This window comes from Dasypus novemcinctus, chromosome 5 (genome assembly GCF_030445035.2).
Source record: "Dasypus novemcinctus isolate mDasNov1 chromosome 5, mDasNov1.1.hap2, whole genome shotgun sequence".
Taxonomy (NCBI): Eukaryota; Metazoa; Chordata; class Mammalia; order Cingulata; family Dasypodidae; genus Dasypus; species Dasypus novemcinctus.
Window position 1 is genome coordinate 92,144,801 of NC_080677.1, and position 18,643 is coordinate 92,163,443.

At 33.2% G+C, this 18,643-nt stretch overlaps 1 protein-coding gene across 3 annotated transcripts in view; it reads right to left on the minus strand.

The window, feature by feature from the left end:
* Positions 1 to 215: 215 nt before the first annotated feature.
* TFEC (transcription factor EC) overlaps positions 216 to 18,643 on the minus strand; it is a 252,019-nt gene continuing 233,591 nt past the window's right edge. For all 3 annotated transcript variants that reach the window (XM_058297250.2, XM_058297249.2, XM_071215246.1), the window contains 5 exons: positions 16,470 to 16,578; positions 14,203 to 14,259; positions 12,199 to 12,274; positions 5,950 to 6,097; positions 216 to 5,062 (listed from right to left, as the gene is read on the minus strand). In XM_058297250.2, coding sequence (XP_058153233.1) covers positions 4,682 to 5,062; positions 5,950 to 6,097; positions 12,199 to 12,274; positions 14,203 to 14,259; positions 16,470 to 16,578 — 771 coding nt within the window. In that variant the 3' untranslated portion in view covers positions 216 to 4,681. The remainder of the gene's footprint in view (positions 5,063 to 5,949; positions 6,098 to 12,198; positions 12,275 to 14,202; positions 14,260 to 16,469; positions 16,579 to 18,643) is intronic.

Consider the following 18,643-nt stretch of genomic DNA (forward strand, 5'->3'; position numbering starts at 1 on the left):
CTTAGATATATAGACAGGCACACACAAATCCCTTTGCCAGAAGAGGATGAAAAGTTCCCTTTTAAGTGTAAAGTATCAGCCAGTGGGATTTCATTGCTAAATTGGTTGAATCCAAGGGAGTATTTTCTTTTTAGTCAAAATAACTGTTTTCTGATAATTTGCTATACGAACTATCTATGAACCTCACAGAAAAAAAAATGCAGTACAGAAAAAAATGTTTTAACTAATTTTCTTTATTTTTTAATAGTTTCTATGTTTTCAACTTAATCATCCAAATGCTAAAATACTGGTGTATGCAATGACTCATGATCACAGGAGGGTCATATGACACATTAGATAACATAACACTCGAAATATGTTTAGTATTTATAAAGCAAATGTAATGAAATCTGTGTATATGTAACTCATGCTAACTCAAGCTGACATCTTACACTTATCAAAGAGAAATATTATTCAATACGGAGGGGCAATGGAGGGGCAAATGATGTAATTCCATGAAGCATCTATAGATTGTGCTATTATCAATACTGAAGCAAAATTCAATCCTTTAGGGTGTTTTCAAGAAACCCAGATGTTTGATATAATGCTGATAACCCAGCAAAATTATTAACAGATTTCAGTTTTCATCCATATCTTAGGTATCATAAGGGCAGTAAATATTAATCTAGAGATATTATAAAAACATTGGAACACTTCGTTACACCATTTATTTATTTAAATATTAAAATACCACGATGTTGGGGGGGGAGAGTATTTTTAGGATATCTTGAAGTATAAGAAAATACCAATCTGAATCAATCCACCAAAACACAGGAAAATGTGTTCTTTTATAAATAAAATTTTAGTTTATAAAATCTAACTTCTTTTCTGACATTAAGGTACTGAGTACACCAAACCAAGACACTCGTTGTATTTACATTTATTTTTAAAGTAGAAGTTATTAAATATTCTACTTTCAGTCACGAGGAGAGAAAAATAACTGAGTTAATGACAAAAGAGGAAGAAGGTCACTTTTCAGTGTTCCCTGATCATCTGTTTATTATTTGGAGCTTCTTTACATGGATATTAAATCCAGTCACGAATATCATGTCGATAAACAGGAAATAGGGTCTGTATGTATATTCTCCCACTGACATGGGAAAAGTTAGAGAAGAAAGAACAGGACATTAAACAATTATAAAAAGCTATATCTACTCATTGGAGTTCTTCATTATTTTAAGATAATTGGGAGTTGGAAAACGCTTCTCCTAAAGGGGAACCAATATTTTATAAAGATAGAGAAACATATTGAATAGGGCTTCATCTTGAAGAAAACAGCTAAAAATAATTTAAAAATAATCTTATTTTAAACAAAATTCACATTATTATTGAATTATGATTTAATTCCATGAATGTGCATCTTAGTTAATTGTGTATTAGTAGTTCAGTGATATCAAATGTCTTTTTGTGGCAAAATTGCTTGAAAAAGAATGTGCTGTCTTTTATTGTTATGGGAAGTCTCATTTCTGTAAAATCTTCTAGACTTTCATCATTTTTCCCAAGGGTCTCTCTTGGTTCTTAGATCTTCAAATAAATTACCTTTGAATTTACATTATTTTCTTTGAAATTTATATGTAACATTTAAAAGTGTTATTGTGGTATATTTACAACATTCAATAATTGCAAAGAAACTGCTCTGTAATTTTGTAACTTTCAGGAAGCATAATTGCTAGTGTTGAGTTGGGAGGGGATCTTTGAAAACGGACTACTTTTATAAATGAGCAACTTCTTTAGTGAATAATTTAGTGTTTGGTAGACTTTCACTATCCTAGGCAGCCTCATCACTACTGGAAGGGGGATACTAATGCTCAGATAACTGGGATTCCTCCCCTATCATTACACATGACACTAACCGCACAGCATCTCAATAGATACATAGCTACCTTTCCAAGTAACCAATCTTCACCTGGGATCCAAGGAGGCAATTCAGGAGGTCCCTGAAACTTCTTGATACATGCAGTTTTTTGTCCATATATACAATTCTGTATTTTTCTGGGGAGAGGGTCTATAACTTTCATGAGGTTCTCAAGGGATTCATATCCTAAAAGTTGAAAACAACTGTCTAATTAATTTTTAATCTATTTCAGTTGATTGTGACAGCACCATTCTACTCTGTTCTTGAAATTCCATTACCCATTTTACAATCCCTGAAAGTGATTATAATCTGCAATTAATATAAATACTAGTGTCCCTATCAGATCTCTCTACCATCCCTTATGTTAGCTGAGATGATGAGGGACAGTGCCAGAAGTGGGTAGTAGAACTTTAACAAGATGGAAAAAGATGAGAGAGCTATGACATCATCAGCACAAGTCTCAGAAGATAAAATGAGAAGATAAAATGGATAAAATGCGAAGATAAACCAGCCTCTTTATAGAATGGTATTTTTTGCATGACCCAAAAATCTATTCCTTCTTTATCTTTATACTTTACATTGTTAAATTATCACCTCAAATAATAAAGTGAATGTTGCTATAAAGTTAAAAGTAAGAATATAATACCCTTTTGAAAATTACTGAGAACATGTATCCTTGTTGCTCTCTTTCAAGTGGTATATTGCAAATGAATTTATCAGTCTGGATTTACGGTAGGTCCTGGAAATTAAGGATTTTTTCCCATATCAAATAATGTAAATTATTTTACTTTTCTAAAATCTAGGATAATGACATAAGCTAGGTCTGAGTTAGTCATTGTACCATAAGGATTTGAAACGTTCCCATTTTCATCAGCATTAGCATCACAGAATTTGCTCTGAAGGTGCCAGTTTCCATGTAAGTAGTCCTTATGACATCCTCTCACAAATTTATCACAAGGTTCAATATGCATAAATATTATATTTCAGTCATCTCACCTAGTAAAAAAAACAACCTCTACTTATCTACTATACAAGGGCCCTCATCTCCAAGGACCTCCACAACTTATTGCCAACAGTGTTTTCCAGGACTCCCAAGAGGTGCTTTGTAAGTGGTCAGATCTATCTAATGAATGTCCCATGAAGACGCCCTCCCCTCCCTAATTTACTCTTATTTGGTTTATATCACTTCCCTTATAAGTCCTTCACTTCACCTAATTTGCCTTTAAAAGAGAGTTTAAATTCTGTTGTTCCAATAGAGACTCCAGTGACTCTTCAACCTTCATTCACCTTCATTTGCACTTCATTTACAGCTTATGCTGTACCAATTAGATCTTAATTCTACATGTCTCCTATCTTTTGTTATTGTTTCACATGTAGTCTTGGTAACTCTCTGAGGAGGATGACCATGTCTTACCCATCTGTTCTAGATTTTCACAAGACCAACTAAGCAGTCACTCTATAAATACTTATTGATCAGATGATCAATCATGGAAGCCCAACACAGAGCAACATTTTTGGTAACTCAATTCCCAAACCTGAAACAAGCTCAAGCAATAAAACATCTTAGATATAAATGTACTTAGTAACTGTTAACAAAGCAGCCAAAGATCATGGGGTTTACAAAGTACTTGTGGGAATAGAACTTTGTCCTCCACTTAGAGATGACTTAGAAACAGTTGTTATTAAATTAACTATTTTGATAGTCAACAATCAAATTTTCAATATTTGGTCAATTTAGATCAAAGCTTCATTCATGGTTGTCAACAACTATTTAATATATATGCAGGATTGGGTACAGTGATAAATATTAAAGAGTTGAAAAATTGTCATAGTAGAAGGAGTTTTTAATATTTCATTTACTAAAATTGATTATCTAACATCTCTTCTTGATGAAGAAAAGAGGATTTCTGAATGTGTTTTTTGATACTGATTGGAAAATCAGAAGAACAAAAGAAAAAGAAAGTATATAGTACCTGGAGTGTGAATGTATGTGAATACATATATATGTGAAGGAATAGCATGCTAGCCCATATTCATTTAAGCATTGTTATAAGAAGAAAACTATTCAATGTGCTCCTTTTTCTGGTTAGAGCATGTCTCCATAAATAACCATGTATGCTTTTAGAATTGGTATAATCATTTTGATTAAAGAAATTTGGATCTAATTTTAGTAACCAACATTTCTATAATTTTTCTGTATTTTATTGTAGAAGTTCTGACGTTTATTATAGATTCAATTTTCAGTTACATGTGACAAATAATTTTGTAATTATTTCCCATAGCAGTCTTGAATTTAGACAACCTGTCCATCAGAGAGTGGAGAGAGGTAATGAACCACCAGATTCGTTGATCTTGATTCTTGAAAACTAATGTTGTTTGAGTTGGATAGGAAGAAGAAGGAAGTGATGGCTAAGAGAAGGATTGTATATTTCAGTAGATTTACTCTTCACAGACTGTTAGTTCCAACAGCACATCACCAAGTCGCTACTTTTAAAATTTTAGTAGAGAGCTGTTTTATATGTTGTACTTCTTTCCAGGAAAACAAAATTTTAGTAGATTTGGACTCCATAGTTAAAGAGAAAAAACTCTTTGTTAGTATTCAATAATTCTTCAATGCCACGCTTCTTCTTCCTGTGAATTCCTCTGTAACTTCTATCAGTCAGTTTTTCATGAACAACATATTCCTTTAGAAGAATTAAGCCAGAGCAATATATCAAATACAGGACATAACTGCATAGCACCAGCATAGATTTTTTTTCCCAGTTGATGAACTGAGCCTGTTTACTTTTACAACTCATCGCCATCATCTGAGCTAAAACTACTTCTCCTACTGCTCTCTTTGGAAACTGCAGGAGAAGTGGCAGATAGCAAAGGATCTGTTCCAAATGGAGATACTGTATCTTCCAGTAACACGTCATCCAATCTTTGTTCCTCTTGCAAAGCAGCACTAAATGATAAATCTGTGAAGTGTGACAAGGGATCAGAGAAGGCCATAGCTTGATCACAGAGTTCAGAGCTTAGACCCTGAGAAAGAGTGAGTTGTTGGCAATAATCTACAGAATTCTGCTCAGGATGGGTCTGCTGTTTGGTGACCTGAGCACCTAAATCAGCTGGGCCAAGGGAAGGTAGGGTTGGCAGATGATGTGCACGAGCCTGTATTTCTAGTTCCTGAAATTTCAAACAAGAATAATTAGATAGTGACTTTGACAATCAACTTAATACTCTAGAGAATAAACCAGAAATAAAACCCAAAATATTAACAAGCATTCAAATATAAAAATAAATACAAATTAGAAGTTTTCTTTGGAAAATAACAGATACTGCTGCCTTTCTAATGCCTGCAAAATAACCTTAAGAAAAATACTTGGTTTTTAAAAAAATGTTCCTCCATTATTCTTAGAAGGAATATATGACATAAGATGGTACCAAGGTAACTCAGACTAATATAGAGCCATTTGAAGATAGTGGGGACATCTTCCATTTATTCTTCCTTATTAATTTCGCATCATAACTCAGGACTATTTCATCCATAGGATGGTAAATGTTTTACCAGTCAATAAACACACTCACGTTAGGAAAAAAAAAAACTTGAGAGAATGAAACCCATATTTTGATATTTTGTATCACACGAATAAATGAGGAGCAACTTAGTATAATTTGGGATAATATGCAATGAAATCCAGAGCAATGTTACTAAAGAAATAAAAGGAGAGGGGAAAATTTAGCACCCAATATTATCTTCATTAACAAATGTTCTAGTTAGCATTATTTTTTGGCTATGATGATTTGTATGTATTTATGAAATTAGTTCTAATTTTTTGCATTTTATAATTAGTTGTAATTCATTATTTTTTAAAAGTCATCTTTATCCTAGATTTCTAATCAAAACCTAATTGAAACAACCGAATTAATGAATTTGTAAAAGGAATGAAAATTGTCCTTCAAAAGGAAAAATAATCATCAATAAGAAAAAATTAAATGAGACTAATGATAAAACTGATGAGTGATGAGTCTAATGTAAGCTATGTGATTCATGGCAACATTCTTATAAAAACCTGAATCCGTAGTAGAAGCCGTCTGTTAGCTTGTTCTAATTTCTTCTGTCTGTGTTCTAATTCTCGGGCTCTCTGTTGTTCTTTTTGTAGCCACTTGATGTATTCCACTGATGCTTTTAGAATGGTTCCTTTGTTCCAGCGCATATCACTGCAGAACGGAGAGATAACCTTTTCACAATTGTGCATGTCAGCAGAATTCATAAGAACTTACAAAATCTTTTACATTAATATGAAATAATGATTTACATGACTATTATTCACTCTTAGATATTATTGCTTCTGAATAGAAATTTTAATAGAATAGTTAAGAAGCCCTTATATAGTAAAATTAATCCCAGAATGAAAATAAGTGTCAAAAGAAAGTAATAAAGTGACTTTTTGTGGGAGAGCTAAATGCAATATCATGATTCTACCATTACAGTTTTTATATTTTTAGTGAAAATTGCTTTTATTATTAACTCCAAGATTAAAATCTATGTGCAGTATTTCTGCATTAATGAACTAGGAAATGTACATTACTGAAGACTTAAGCCTAAATTTTTAAAGATCATTTTAAATGTACCAATCTTTTAACCTACTTTCTAATAAGGTTGCTTTTATGCTTCTAAGAAAAAAAAATTAAGGTCCCTCCTGAATGGTGATCTTGAGTGATTGTGGAACAAATCAGAGTTTAGCAACATTGCTTTATGCAATAGAGCAAAACTTTAGAGAGTCATTTGACAAATCTTTTTTCACAAAAAAAAAACATCAATACTTCTCATAAAAATGCTGGGACCTATTTTTTTTTCAAGAGATTATATTTTTCTTAGAGACGTTATGTGTTTACAGAAAAATCATGCAGAAAATAATGTCCCCCTGCCCCCCCTTTTTTTAGGGGACAGGGAAAGCAGGCTACATCTACTCCCCAATGAGAGTTGGGTTTTTTCATTTCTTTGTTTTGTTTTTAGCAGGTACTAGGGATCAAACCAGGGACCTCATATATGGGAAGCAGGTGCTCAACCACTTGAGCTGCATCTACTTTTTTTTAACACCCATTAGTGTGGTACATTTGTTACAACTGATGAAAGAATGTTATTATAATTGTACTATTGCCTACGGTCTGTAGTTAATATTAGGGATCACTGTTTGTGTTGTACAGTTCTGTTTTTGGTTTTTTTTAAATTTTTTTTCTAAGAATATATATACAGCTAAATATTTTTTAACCACATTCAAATATATAATTCAATGTTGTTAATTATGTTCACAATGTTGTGCTACCATCACTACTATCCATTATTTTAAATAAAGTTAAGATGAGTACATACGAGTAAACATTACTAGATAACCTTTCAGGCTATAAAAAGGAAAATTGTGTTATTAAAAATTATTTTAGAGAGAAGAGAAATGGTAGATTTGAAATTATGAAATAGGCTATTGATTTTAATATCTGAAACATACATGAATGTATTTAATATTAATACTATATGAGAATTGAGAATATATATGGAGAATGAGGCCAAATTAATTGCTAAAAATTAATCATAGTTGTAAAACCTTGATGAATTTTCAGTTTTAGGTCATGGAATGTTTTTGTTACAGCATAAAGTAAGAAGGTAGGGAAATCTTTAAAAAGAAATTACAACATACATAGATATTAGTTTGAACAAATCTATGTGAAATATATTGAAATGTATTCATTAAGGGATCAGAAGTAGGAAAATGCAGCTCATGAAGGATCTGATTTGCTGTACCACATTGGAATTTCAGTTTAGGTAAAAATGTTATTAATAGTAACAAATAAAAGGAAGGAATTTTTTTCTACCAGCAGGTGGAATTGTTTGTTAGGGATTCTGCGAGGAGTCTACTACTTAAATGCTCAAAACCATTGTCAGTGTCTTCTCAAGTTTGAACACACTTTGTCAGTTCCCTAAGACCATTGAGAGCTGTTGGCTTCATTCCATTTACAGGGGTTCCCCTGTTGGTGGGGAAATGCTAGAGAAAAACAGCCTACTTTTATCATTAAACCAAGATGGCCTCTTTAACTGAAAAGTGTAGTGGACTCCTGAACTAAAACTGTGTGCAGAAGCATGGCTTATGAACGTCAACTTTGTTCCATTTCTGTCATGTTCCATTTCCTGGTTTGGGAAGAAAAACTTGGAAAATAAAATGATAGTCATAGCCAAATTTGAAATCTAATGTAGTTCATTTAGATCAAAAATAAACTTTCTCAATGGTGGTGGAGACCACATAATGGATCTTTCTTCCATTAGCAGCTGATGTCATTTCACTAAATTTCTAAAAGTTCATTCTATTTGAAAGCTTTATCATCTAGAAGCCTTCTTTTTAAAACACTACATTTACTAAATTTATTAAAGGAATTTTTGCCTTTCTCCCAAAAGAATTTCAAGCAGCTAAACATTCAAGACATTGAAGATTACAGTACCCTGAAAACACCAACACAGAAATAAAGAGATAGCTAAGTAACAAATACTGATACTTGCTTTTCATTTTGCAAAATAACTTTCCCCAAAAGCCTTCAATACCTTTGGGGTCAAAAGCTTGAATGTATTTAGGATCAGAGCAGCTAATACAAATGGGTAAATTGGGATGGGGGGCTTCCAGCTAACAACAATAAAATAGATACAAAATAAAAGTATCTACAAAAGGATGAAAGAGAGGAATAAAGAAAGAGAAAAAGAAATAACACTACAACAGTCTAACTTTTTTGGCTTGAATCAACATTTTGTAATTCCTAATTTGGAAGGTCTTATTAGGTCTTATTTACTAACTCAACTACCATTCTTACACAAAAGCAGCAGGAAGTTCTAAGTATAGATGAAAAAAATCATTAATTTATTTTTAAAAACTTTGCAAATAAAAAAGTGGGAAAACAAGAGTAATGTGTAAGTACCAATAGAATAACTCAGTATGATGGCATTTTTAATATGATTTTGTTATAAACATGGCTCCCCAAAGCACATAAGGACAAATGTGCCTCCAAGCAGACCGAAGTAGACCACTCCCACACACCTGTAGAAACCTGTCACTTTTTGTATTAGTTTGTCAGTTTATGTTAGTTTTTCTTTTTTAAATCAGTAGTAAAGAGATTTTCATTCCCCTGAATTTTGCATCTCATGTAATTTTCGCAACCTATACCTCTCAACTACAGCTGTTCTCTATATTATTTTCCCTTCTAACCTCACCATTTTGACCTGTGAAGAAAGAGAAATTTCTGAGCATATTTGACACATAAAAACAGCAACTTCATATAGGTCCAAATGTCTTTGGGTATTGGCTTTGATTTCTTAAGTCAACCCCAAAGTTTATTTTAATCATGAGCTGGAAAGTTCCTCAGAGGTCAACCACTCCTCTGTTCCTGCTATTTGCCCAAAAGCATATGGTGTTTAGAAGATGTGCCCCAGGGCTCCTCACTCTGTCCAGTGCTCTTTCTGCAAACCTGTGGCTTTCTTGCCTTTTCAAATGCATCTGTCAGTAAGAAATGTGTTTTATATTGTGACTTAGTGCACTGTTAGTACATAAAACTGCCACGAGTGTTTCACAAAGTATTACTAGCCTCCTTAATTGTACTTATGTGTAATACTCTCTGATATTATTTTTCAATATGTGCAATCAATGACTTTTTTAATTTCAAAATTTTAAAGAATAATCATGCATACATAGAGGATTTCCACCATCTTATATTGTAGTGACACATTTTTTACAAACGTGAAAGAGTGTCATCATAATTTTACTGCTATCTATAGTCTATAGCTTATATTTGGTGTATTTTCTCCACTAACCATTTATTATTAACACCACATATTAGTATTGTATATGTGTTATAGCTCATGAGAGAATGGTCTCATATCTGTACTTTTAACCACAGTCCATCATTCACAGTGTTCACTGTGTTATATGATCCCCTGCCTTGTTCATGCCTCTAATATTATTAATGTTATTCTTCCTTCATTTAAAAATGCTGTGTCTGTCCCACTTAATTGATTAATAGGTTATGACACATATTGAAAAACCTGTGCTAGATCAGTCTATAATCTGCTGTTATTTTATTTTTATAAAGTGCTTTTCATAATAATTTTAATAGCTATAGTTGTCTACTCAACAAATTAGCCTGAAAATTATTAAACTCAAACTTAAATCTGGTTTGATCTTTTCTTACATCAACTTTTGTTATCTTCACCATTTCCATATCATTCACCAATTTTCAAAGGGAAACTTGCCTCTTTTCTATTTTATCTTCATGCTCTTTCCTAAGTACTCTCGTTTTTTGTAAGTTTTAGATTATCCATAGCAACATCTGAAAATTCAAATGAATCCAAATTAATTTTATAGGGTACATAGCAACTCCTGAGACCCATAGAGTCAGACCCCACTTTTTGGTGAAATCATTTAGCTATCTATCTATTTACCTATCTACCTATTTGTCTATCTATTTATTTATTTTAGGAGGCATCAGGGATTGATCCTTGGACCTCATATATGAGAAGCAGGTGCTCAACCCCCAAGCTACACCCATTCCCCTGAAATCCGTTTTAAGAGACTACATTCTAGATTCAACCATGGAACTCTCATGGCTATTCTCTGATGTGGGACATTAGTAACAGGTGAGGTCACAGCAATCTAAGGAATAAGATATATTGAAACAGAATTTCTTTGAATGTCTGTAATGCCACACCAGTCAGTGAAGTGTCTTCCCTGCTTGTGTTATACAAACAGATTGATATAGAGGCATCATCAATATCGTCTCATCAATGTGTTTATAATCAGACATCAAATATATGTTATTGCCTACACATAACACACGAAATTATTATTTTTTTAAATCTCCCTTTATGAGATTCATAAAGAAGGCAAAGATACTTAAGAATTTGCATAATGAAGTTTTCCTAGTTATGGTCACTTTCATATATGTTTCCATGGTAAACTAATTTTCCATGTACTAGATGAGGAATCAACACACTATGATCCAAAAGGAAAATCTGGCCCACCTCCTGTTTTTGCTAATAAAATTTTATTGCAATAGAGTCATGCTCATTCATTTACTTATTCTCTCTGTCTGCTTTCATGTTACAGTGGCAGACTTTAATAATTGAGACAACGACTATGACCCAAAAAGATTAAAACATTTACTATCTTGCCCTTTACATAAAAAATTTCCTGTCCCTTGTTCTAGACAATGAATTAGGACTAGGAAGGAACCTTTCAATAAAAAAAGAGTCTATAAATATGCAGAGTTGTAACAATTCCTCACATAAGCACCATAATTTACAAAGTATTTTCAATATGTTATTTGATTTGATTTTATAAAGCCCCAGTCATATAATGATGACTGGTATGCTCTTCAGCTAACAGATCAAGAGTCATATGCTTCAAGATTTTAAAAATCTTAAGGAGTTATTGGTAGACCCAGACTAGGTCCGAGCTCTTCAGTCTCATACCTAGTGATCTTTCTGCCATTCTGTCCTAGATGCCTCCACTATGCAGTGCGCTCAGGAGGATAAAGATTATATTCCCTTTAATCACAAATTGTTGAAATGTCTAAGTGAATGAGCATAATGGGATTGAGGGAGTAACGACTTCTAAATCTCACAAACATCACTTTAACGAATATCATCATGTCTGAATAATGGATACTTGCCAGTATTTAGAGATGTCAGTTCTTGATTTGAACCATACCTTTTTCAAATATTCATTAATGATGCAGATTACACTTTATACTTTTTGAAAAATATTCAACATTCTAAATTGATACTTTGATGAATCAACTATTTCTTGGGATTTACAACCTCAAATAACTCGTTTAACTGAGTTTGTGTCTGTATGACACCAAACCTGGTTGAAAATTGAATTACAATAAATGATTATATGGTTGGCATCAATTGGCCATGTTTTTAAAATTCTATTTCTTATATATGTGCAGCATTTGGAGACCTCTGAAAACATAGTAATTCAATTTCGACATGCCCATAAATCTTAAATTGGAAGAACTGTTATGAGAATAAATTAAGTATAATTTATAACTTTAATGTAGATAAAAAGGACAACTCTTAGTAAAAGCCTAGATGCTTAATAACTATCAGCCTGGAAAACATTTTTAAAATGAGACCAACAGTAGCCTTATCTTTGCCATAAGCCACTTAGGTTCCTAGTCAATGGTTCTTTCCTCCCCCTTCTCCCTCCCACCTATTTGGGGCAGGGGAAGGAGAGTATTGAAACCAATAACATTACTATAGAAATGATTGTTGAACTCACGGATCATTAGACTTTGGAATAAGAGTGCCAAGCTCCTTGATTCGGTAATTAATATTATACCTTCTTCTTCTTTCAACTATTACAAAAGAAATATTATTGATTATTTTCATTACAGCACAGTTCACTTTTGGTCAGCTGTAAACTTTCTTAATCATCTTTAAGAACAGCAAAGAATTTCATTTCCATTTAGTCAAAAGATAGTACTTCTCAACAACAGAATAAAAATAAAATGTTTTGTTCTGGAGATAAAAACTGCAGTATTAGAATAATGATCATGATTCATGTCTTTAAACACAATATTTTCATTTCAGAAGTATTGTTTTCATTCTTTGAAATGCTGTAATATTTACTTATAATGAAATATATTTACCAGACAGTCTTGTTTGTTTTTTATTTCACACAAGTACATTTTATCAGTCCATCAGGATTGTAAACACTTGAGGTCATGTACCTTGTTTTATGCTTCTCATATATACCCGCAAGATCTAACACAAAGTTAGCACATAGTAGGTGTGTCTTTCCCACTAGACTATGACTGCTTTGAGAGCAGGGATCACATTTTACTCATTTCTGTATCTCCTGGTGGCTTGACATATAGGAGATGCTAAATAAACATGTTAATTAAATTATAAGTAATCTGGACTAGAGCTTATCTGTTCTGCTACTAGGGGTTATCAGAATCATATCATTTCCTTCTCCAGGACTACCCAGAGAACTGTTATAAACAAGCATCAGTCAGCTCTTCACTCACAGTTACACAGTCAGCAGTCTCTGACTATTCTGGGACATATGCAGAAGCATTATCAACAGACAAGGGTTTTACAGGTACATATAGAATAAATTTAAGCTCATCCCATGTAAAAAAATTCCTAGTTTGTTGTAGTGTTTTCCATTTTTTATGTTTTTATTCTACTTTATTCTTTTCTTAAATTTTTATTTGCCTCCCAGAATAAAAAGGCTTCATACAAATTAATTAAGCTCACTTGAAATAGTTAAAGCACTTGAGATAGGACCAAGCACTCTACAGCTCAGCATTGCCCCTAAACTACTTTCCTTGATTCACATATTTCATGTGGCCTGTTATCAGAGCTAAATTGACACCTAGGAAGGCACTGGATATTGGAACTTTTTTTCTTTTTTTGGCAGAGGTGGAATTCAGCATTACAACATCAGCAATGTTTTCAGATAATGTATCTTAGGATGGGAGGAAAAGATTGATACAGAAAAATGAGAACCCTGAGTTATGCCACTTGCTATTTAAATGTTGAACATTTTTTAAAGTGACATTTGTCTCTTTAAACCTTTGAGTCAATGAGTCAGAATTGAGTTCAAATGTAACTGAAAATACTCATCTCAGTCACACACAGCCTCCTAGAGAGAAGGGTGATCAAGAAGACATATCAGGGGGAAACGGACTTTGGCCCAGTGGTTAGGGTGTCCATCTACCACATGGGAGGTCCGCTGTTCAAACCCTGGGCCTCCTTGACCCGTGTGGAGCTGGCCCATGCGCAGTGCTGATGCGCGCAAGGAGTGCCGTGCCACACAGGGGTGTCCCCCGCGTAGGGAGCCCCACACGCAAGGAGTGCACCCGTAAGGAGAGCCGCCCAGCGCGAAAGAAAGAGCAGCCTGCCCAGGAATGGCGCCGCCCACACTTCCCGTGCCGTTGATGACAACAGAAGTGGACAAAGAAACAAGACGCAGCAAAAGGACACAGAAAACAGACAACCGGGGGAGGGGAGGGGAATTAAATAAATAAAAAATAAATCTTTAAAAAAAAAAAAAGAAGACATATCAGGATGTTTCTCTTTATGAATATATGCAGCTCTTCTGAGGGTTCACACTGTTTAAATTCCCCCAAATTGCTTGTTAGGATGTGCAATTATTTTTTTTGGTCAACTGTCTTCAAAGTACTTATGAAGTGACAAAACACCAATAATTTTATCCTACATATTTTCTACTGCAGTTAATTAATTTTGTTTAGAAAAAATATATATATATACTCACTCAGGTTGTGATTATCCTTTTTTTGTCTTTCTTTTGCCAAAGCTCGATTATCAGTTTCTGATTAAAAGGAAAACAATTGGAACAGTACTTAGTTCTACCTCAAAGTCCCTCCAGTAACTATATTTTAAAAATACCAGGTAAAAAGACAAACTTACTTATTCCAAAATATTTTAATTATATTTTATACAAATATTTGGAAATTTGTAGTAAGAGGCAATAGTAAAGTCTTTAGTTTCTGGCATCAGTAAAATCTGGATTTGGGTCCTGGCTTGCCATTCAAAAGCCACAAAATCTACAACCAAACTCCTCTGCCTCAGTGTTTTCAGCTGATGATTAAAAGAGATAAAGTGTGCAGTCAATATCATTAAACTGCTATAGCATTATTGTAATTATTTTCAGAATTTTGAGATTCAGAAAGAAATTATTCCCACCTAAGTTCTTCATAAATAAATATGGTTTTTATACTTCAAAGGTGGAACTAAAATACACTGCACATATACACATAGCAAGTAAAGCCACACTCTCTTCCAGTAAATGCCACTTCCCTCTCCATGCAGTGTGGTTGTTAGTGTTACAGCGTGAGTTCTCCCCTCACGGGTGTTCACGCCCTTCATAGTTCCCTTCCACATTGAACAGGGCTGACGTGTGCAACCAACAGGACATTGCGGAAATGACTAGTGTGACTTCCAAACGTAGGTCTTAAAAATTTTTTTTAGAGAGCTGATGTAGCTCAGTGGTTGAATGCCTGCTTCCTATGTATGAGGTCCCAGGTTCAATCCTCGGTACCTCCTAAAAACAAACAAATGAAAAAAACAACTCTCATTGGGGAGCAGATATAGCTCAGTGGGTTCAATCCCCAGTACCTCCTAAAAAGAGAGATTGAGAGGTTTTTTTAACTTCTACATTGCTATCTCTTAAATCACCAGTTGCCATGTCAGGAGGACACTCAAGCAGTACTATAGAGTCTACATGGTAAGGAATTAAGGTTGCTTGCCAACATGCAGCATCAACTTGCCAGATCTGTGAGTGAGCCAGCCACCTTGGAAACACATCCTCAAGCCTTCAGGAGACTGTATCTCTGGCTGATCTCGTGACTGCAACCTCATGAGAGATTCTGAGCCAGAACAATGCAACTAATCCACTCCTGTATTCCCGACCCACAGAAATTGTCTGAGAGTAAATGTTTATTGTTTCAGATTATCACATTCTGAGGTACTTGTTACTACTCAGCAATAGATATCAATACCGTGTTCTTAGAATTATCTTAACTTGGAATTTACTGTAACAAGGATTATACTTTATTTCAATTTGTTTGTTTAAAACCATATTCAGGGGAGAGTATGTAGCTCAGTGGTTGAGTGCCTGCTTCCCCTGTACGAGGCCCTGGATTCAATACCCAATACATCCTAAAAAAACACAAAAAGTTCATATTCATTAATTTTAGTCTGAATAATTTGAATTCACAAATCTTTTTAGTTATTGATTAGACTCCAAGAATGGACATAATGTGTTTACTAAAATTGTTACCATTACTATCTGTGTAAAAGTATTAAAGATCAATGTTTGAGTTCAAAACTAAAAACTTACTATAAAAAATTGGGACTGAATTTTATTTTATTCTTATGTTGGAAACAACACTGGGCTCATGTTCAGGAAATCCCTACTTTGATCTTCCTGCCTCTAACCAGCTCTGTGACTTTGGGAAAATATTTTCTCTGACTCTCAATTTCCTCATCTACATATTGAAGGAATTTGACTAAGTCCTTATAATTCCTTTGAGTTATAATAATTTTTAAAATAAACTATTGAAAATTGAGGATTATCCCTGCTTGATGGAGTTAACTGCAAGTCTATCATGTAAAGCACTAAAAAGTTAAAAAGGTAATTAAGCAATCATTCAATATCAAATTCTGAATACAAAAAATGGACTAGTTTTCCCCTAATTTGATCTATAATTTTGAAGCCAGGTTAGTAATTTCCATTAATGCAATAACACAATGAACTCATGTTAAGTGAAGAACTCAATCATGCAGTCATCTATGTACAGACAGAGCCTTTGCCATATGTGTACAATTCCTAAAATAATGAATCCATTTCGTGAAACTGTAAGTCATATAAACTTACTATTTGGTTATAATAGAAAAATGATTGATTTTTTCTCTAAATGTCTCCCATTTTAATAAACTATTTTGATAATATATAAACTATCCGGTTTAACATAGAAGTTGATAAAAATTTAAAGGGTCAAACTATAAAAGCAACATTACCTGTAATTTCCCTTTTCATTGGTAGACTACAGGAATCACTTGTAAGTCCCATATTAACAGGTGAAATTCCCTGATCACCACTATACACATCCAAAATACTTCCAGATAACTTTAGTGGAAAAGAGAAAAAAAGATCAATCAAACCCTCTGTACATGTTGATACATTTAGTTGTGTATTTGAAATTTTCCATTTTGAATTTGCCACTTTGTTAATTTTAATATGTAGCATTTTAGTATTAAACAAGAGATGAGTATGAACTGGCCATTTTTAAATGCACTGTAGTATATAGTGGATAAGATCTGTTAAAGAGTTTACTTATATTTAAGCAAAAGGAGAAATATCAGATCACCCATGAAGGAAAATTATGATTAATATTAACAAAGTTATCAAAGTTTGATCCATTATATGACCTGGTTTTGAAAGAAAGCAATGAAAAGAATAATTTTGGAAAAAAATCAATATGCACTTCAGCAAAGCTGGAAAATTCACTGCATACCACAAATTATGTATAATGGACCAACATTTTGGAAGCATTCTTAATACCATCACTGCCACAAGAAACTCACAGTCAAGAGGTGCTTTGCACAGTTAATTAAGTGAGAAACTTTCCTTCCTTGAAGGCATACTTTCCTCACTGTACACTTAACGTTCTAGATTATTATAAATATTCCAGCTTGTAACCAAAAGTATTCTAAAACTACTTTTGCCTCTGGTGGATATAGGGAACATCTATTTATAGCAACACTTCAATTCTTAAAGAGCTTCATGGGAATAATTTTTCATAAAGCTAAACTGCTTTATACATAATCCAAAATTGTATCAATTCATTACTTAGAATGTGCTTATTGATTTAATCTTCCCCAAAATAAATATAAATAATATTCATAATTCAAGTTTTTAGCCAATTTTCCAGAACAAGCCATATTTAAGATGTAGATTTTAAGAATTTAAAATATTTCCATTCTAAGTGTCTTAATTCCATTTCTGGGCAGTAAACCAATAACTGAATAAGTAGCAACTTTTTTTCTCTCCTCAAGGATTAGGAAAAGCACATGTAATGAAAACTATAACCAGATTATTATAGAAAATCTAAATCTACATTCTTATCCTAAGTAAAATTCTAATTCAAATGCAGAGGAATTTTTGATACTTATACAATCAGACTGGAAATGTAAATAAAGATATATTAAGACCTAAATTATTTTCTGACATAATAATCCATGAAACCATGGGTAGTAAATATCGTATCTCTTTAAGAAAACAATTTGAGAATACTGTGGAAATTGGCTAGTATATCATTTTATGTGCATACCAATTAGAATACTATAGACTACATATAGCAATTTGATATATTTCCATATATGGGTTTTTTTTTCTTTATTAGCTCTATCATTAACCCCTCACCTTTCATTTATATAAACTCTTTGTTTCAAATGTATTTTTACTTTGTGGATCTTAAGTCAGGCACTTATTCCTTCTTAATTTCATCTTCTGCAAAATAGGGACAAAGTTGATCTAGCCTGGAAAGATGATGTGTGTTAGTATCAGAATGGCACAACTGGGAAGAAATCCAAAAAGTATATATTTCCCTAATATGGGAGTCATTGTGTCATTTTTTTAAGTAAAACGTTTACAAGATAATTTTTGAAGTCTCTTGGTTGTGAGTTGAGGCATCGCTATCCTGAACTGTAACTTTCTGCAGTGCCTGTAAGAAACATAATGGATGTACTGAACAAAAAGGCAGGGAGTGAGGGGGAAGAAACTAGGTAAAGGGCATTTTCCCTCTGAAAAGCTTGAATTCAGATGGATTTCAATGCAGAGGTGACAAATTGCAGAAATGTTAAAGAAGAAAAGGAACCATATTATATACACACTGCAACAATAAAGTTATAGGTTCCTAACTATAGCACTTTGCTGGGTCCACAATACCTGCTCAGACTGTACCCCATATGTTATTCCCTAGAAAATGGAGCTGAATTTCTGATAATGAATCTAATCCTGCTTAACTATAGCTATATTACATCTTCCTCTGACCTTGGCTATTGTGTAATTTATGCTCTAAAGCTCAATGATTAATATCCTATTTAATTTTATGCTGTAGGTACTCCTCTATTTCATGTAAATGGCTAATGATTTTTGAATATCATTAGATGATTGGTTTCAATTTCAAAGT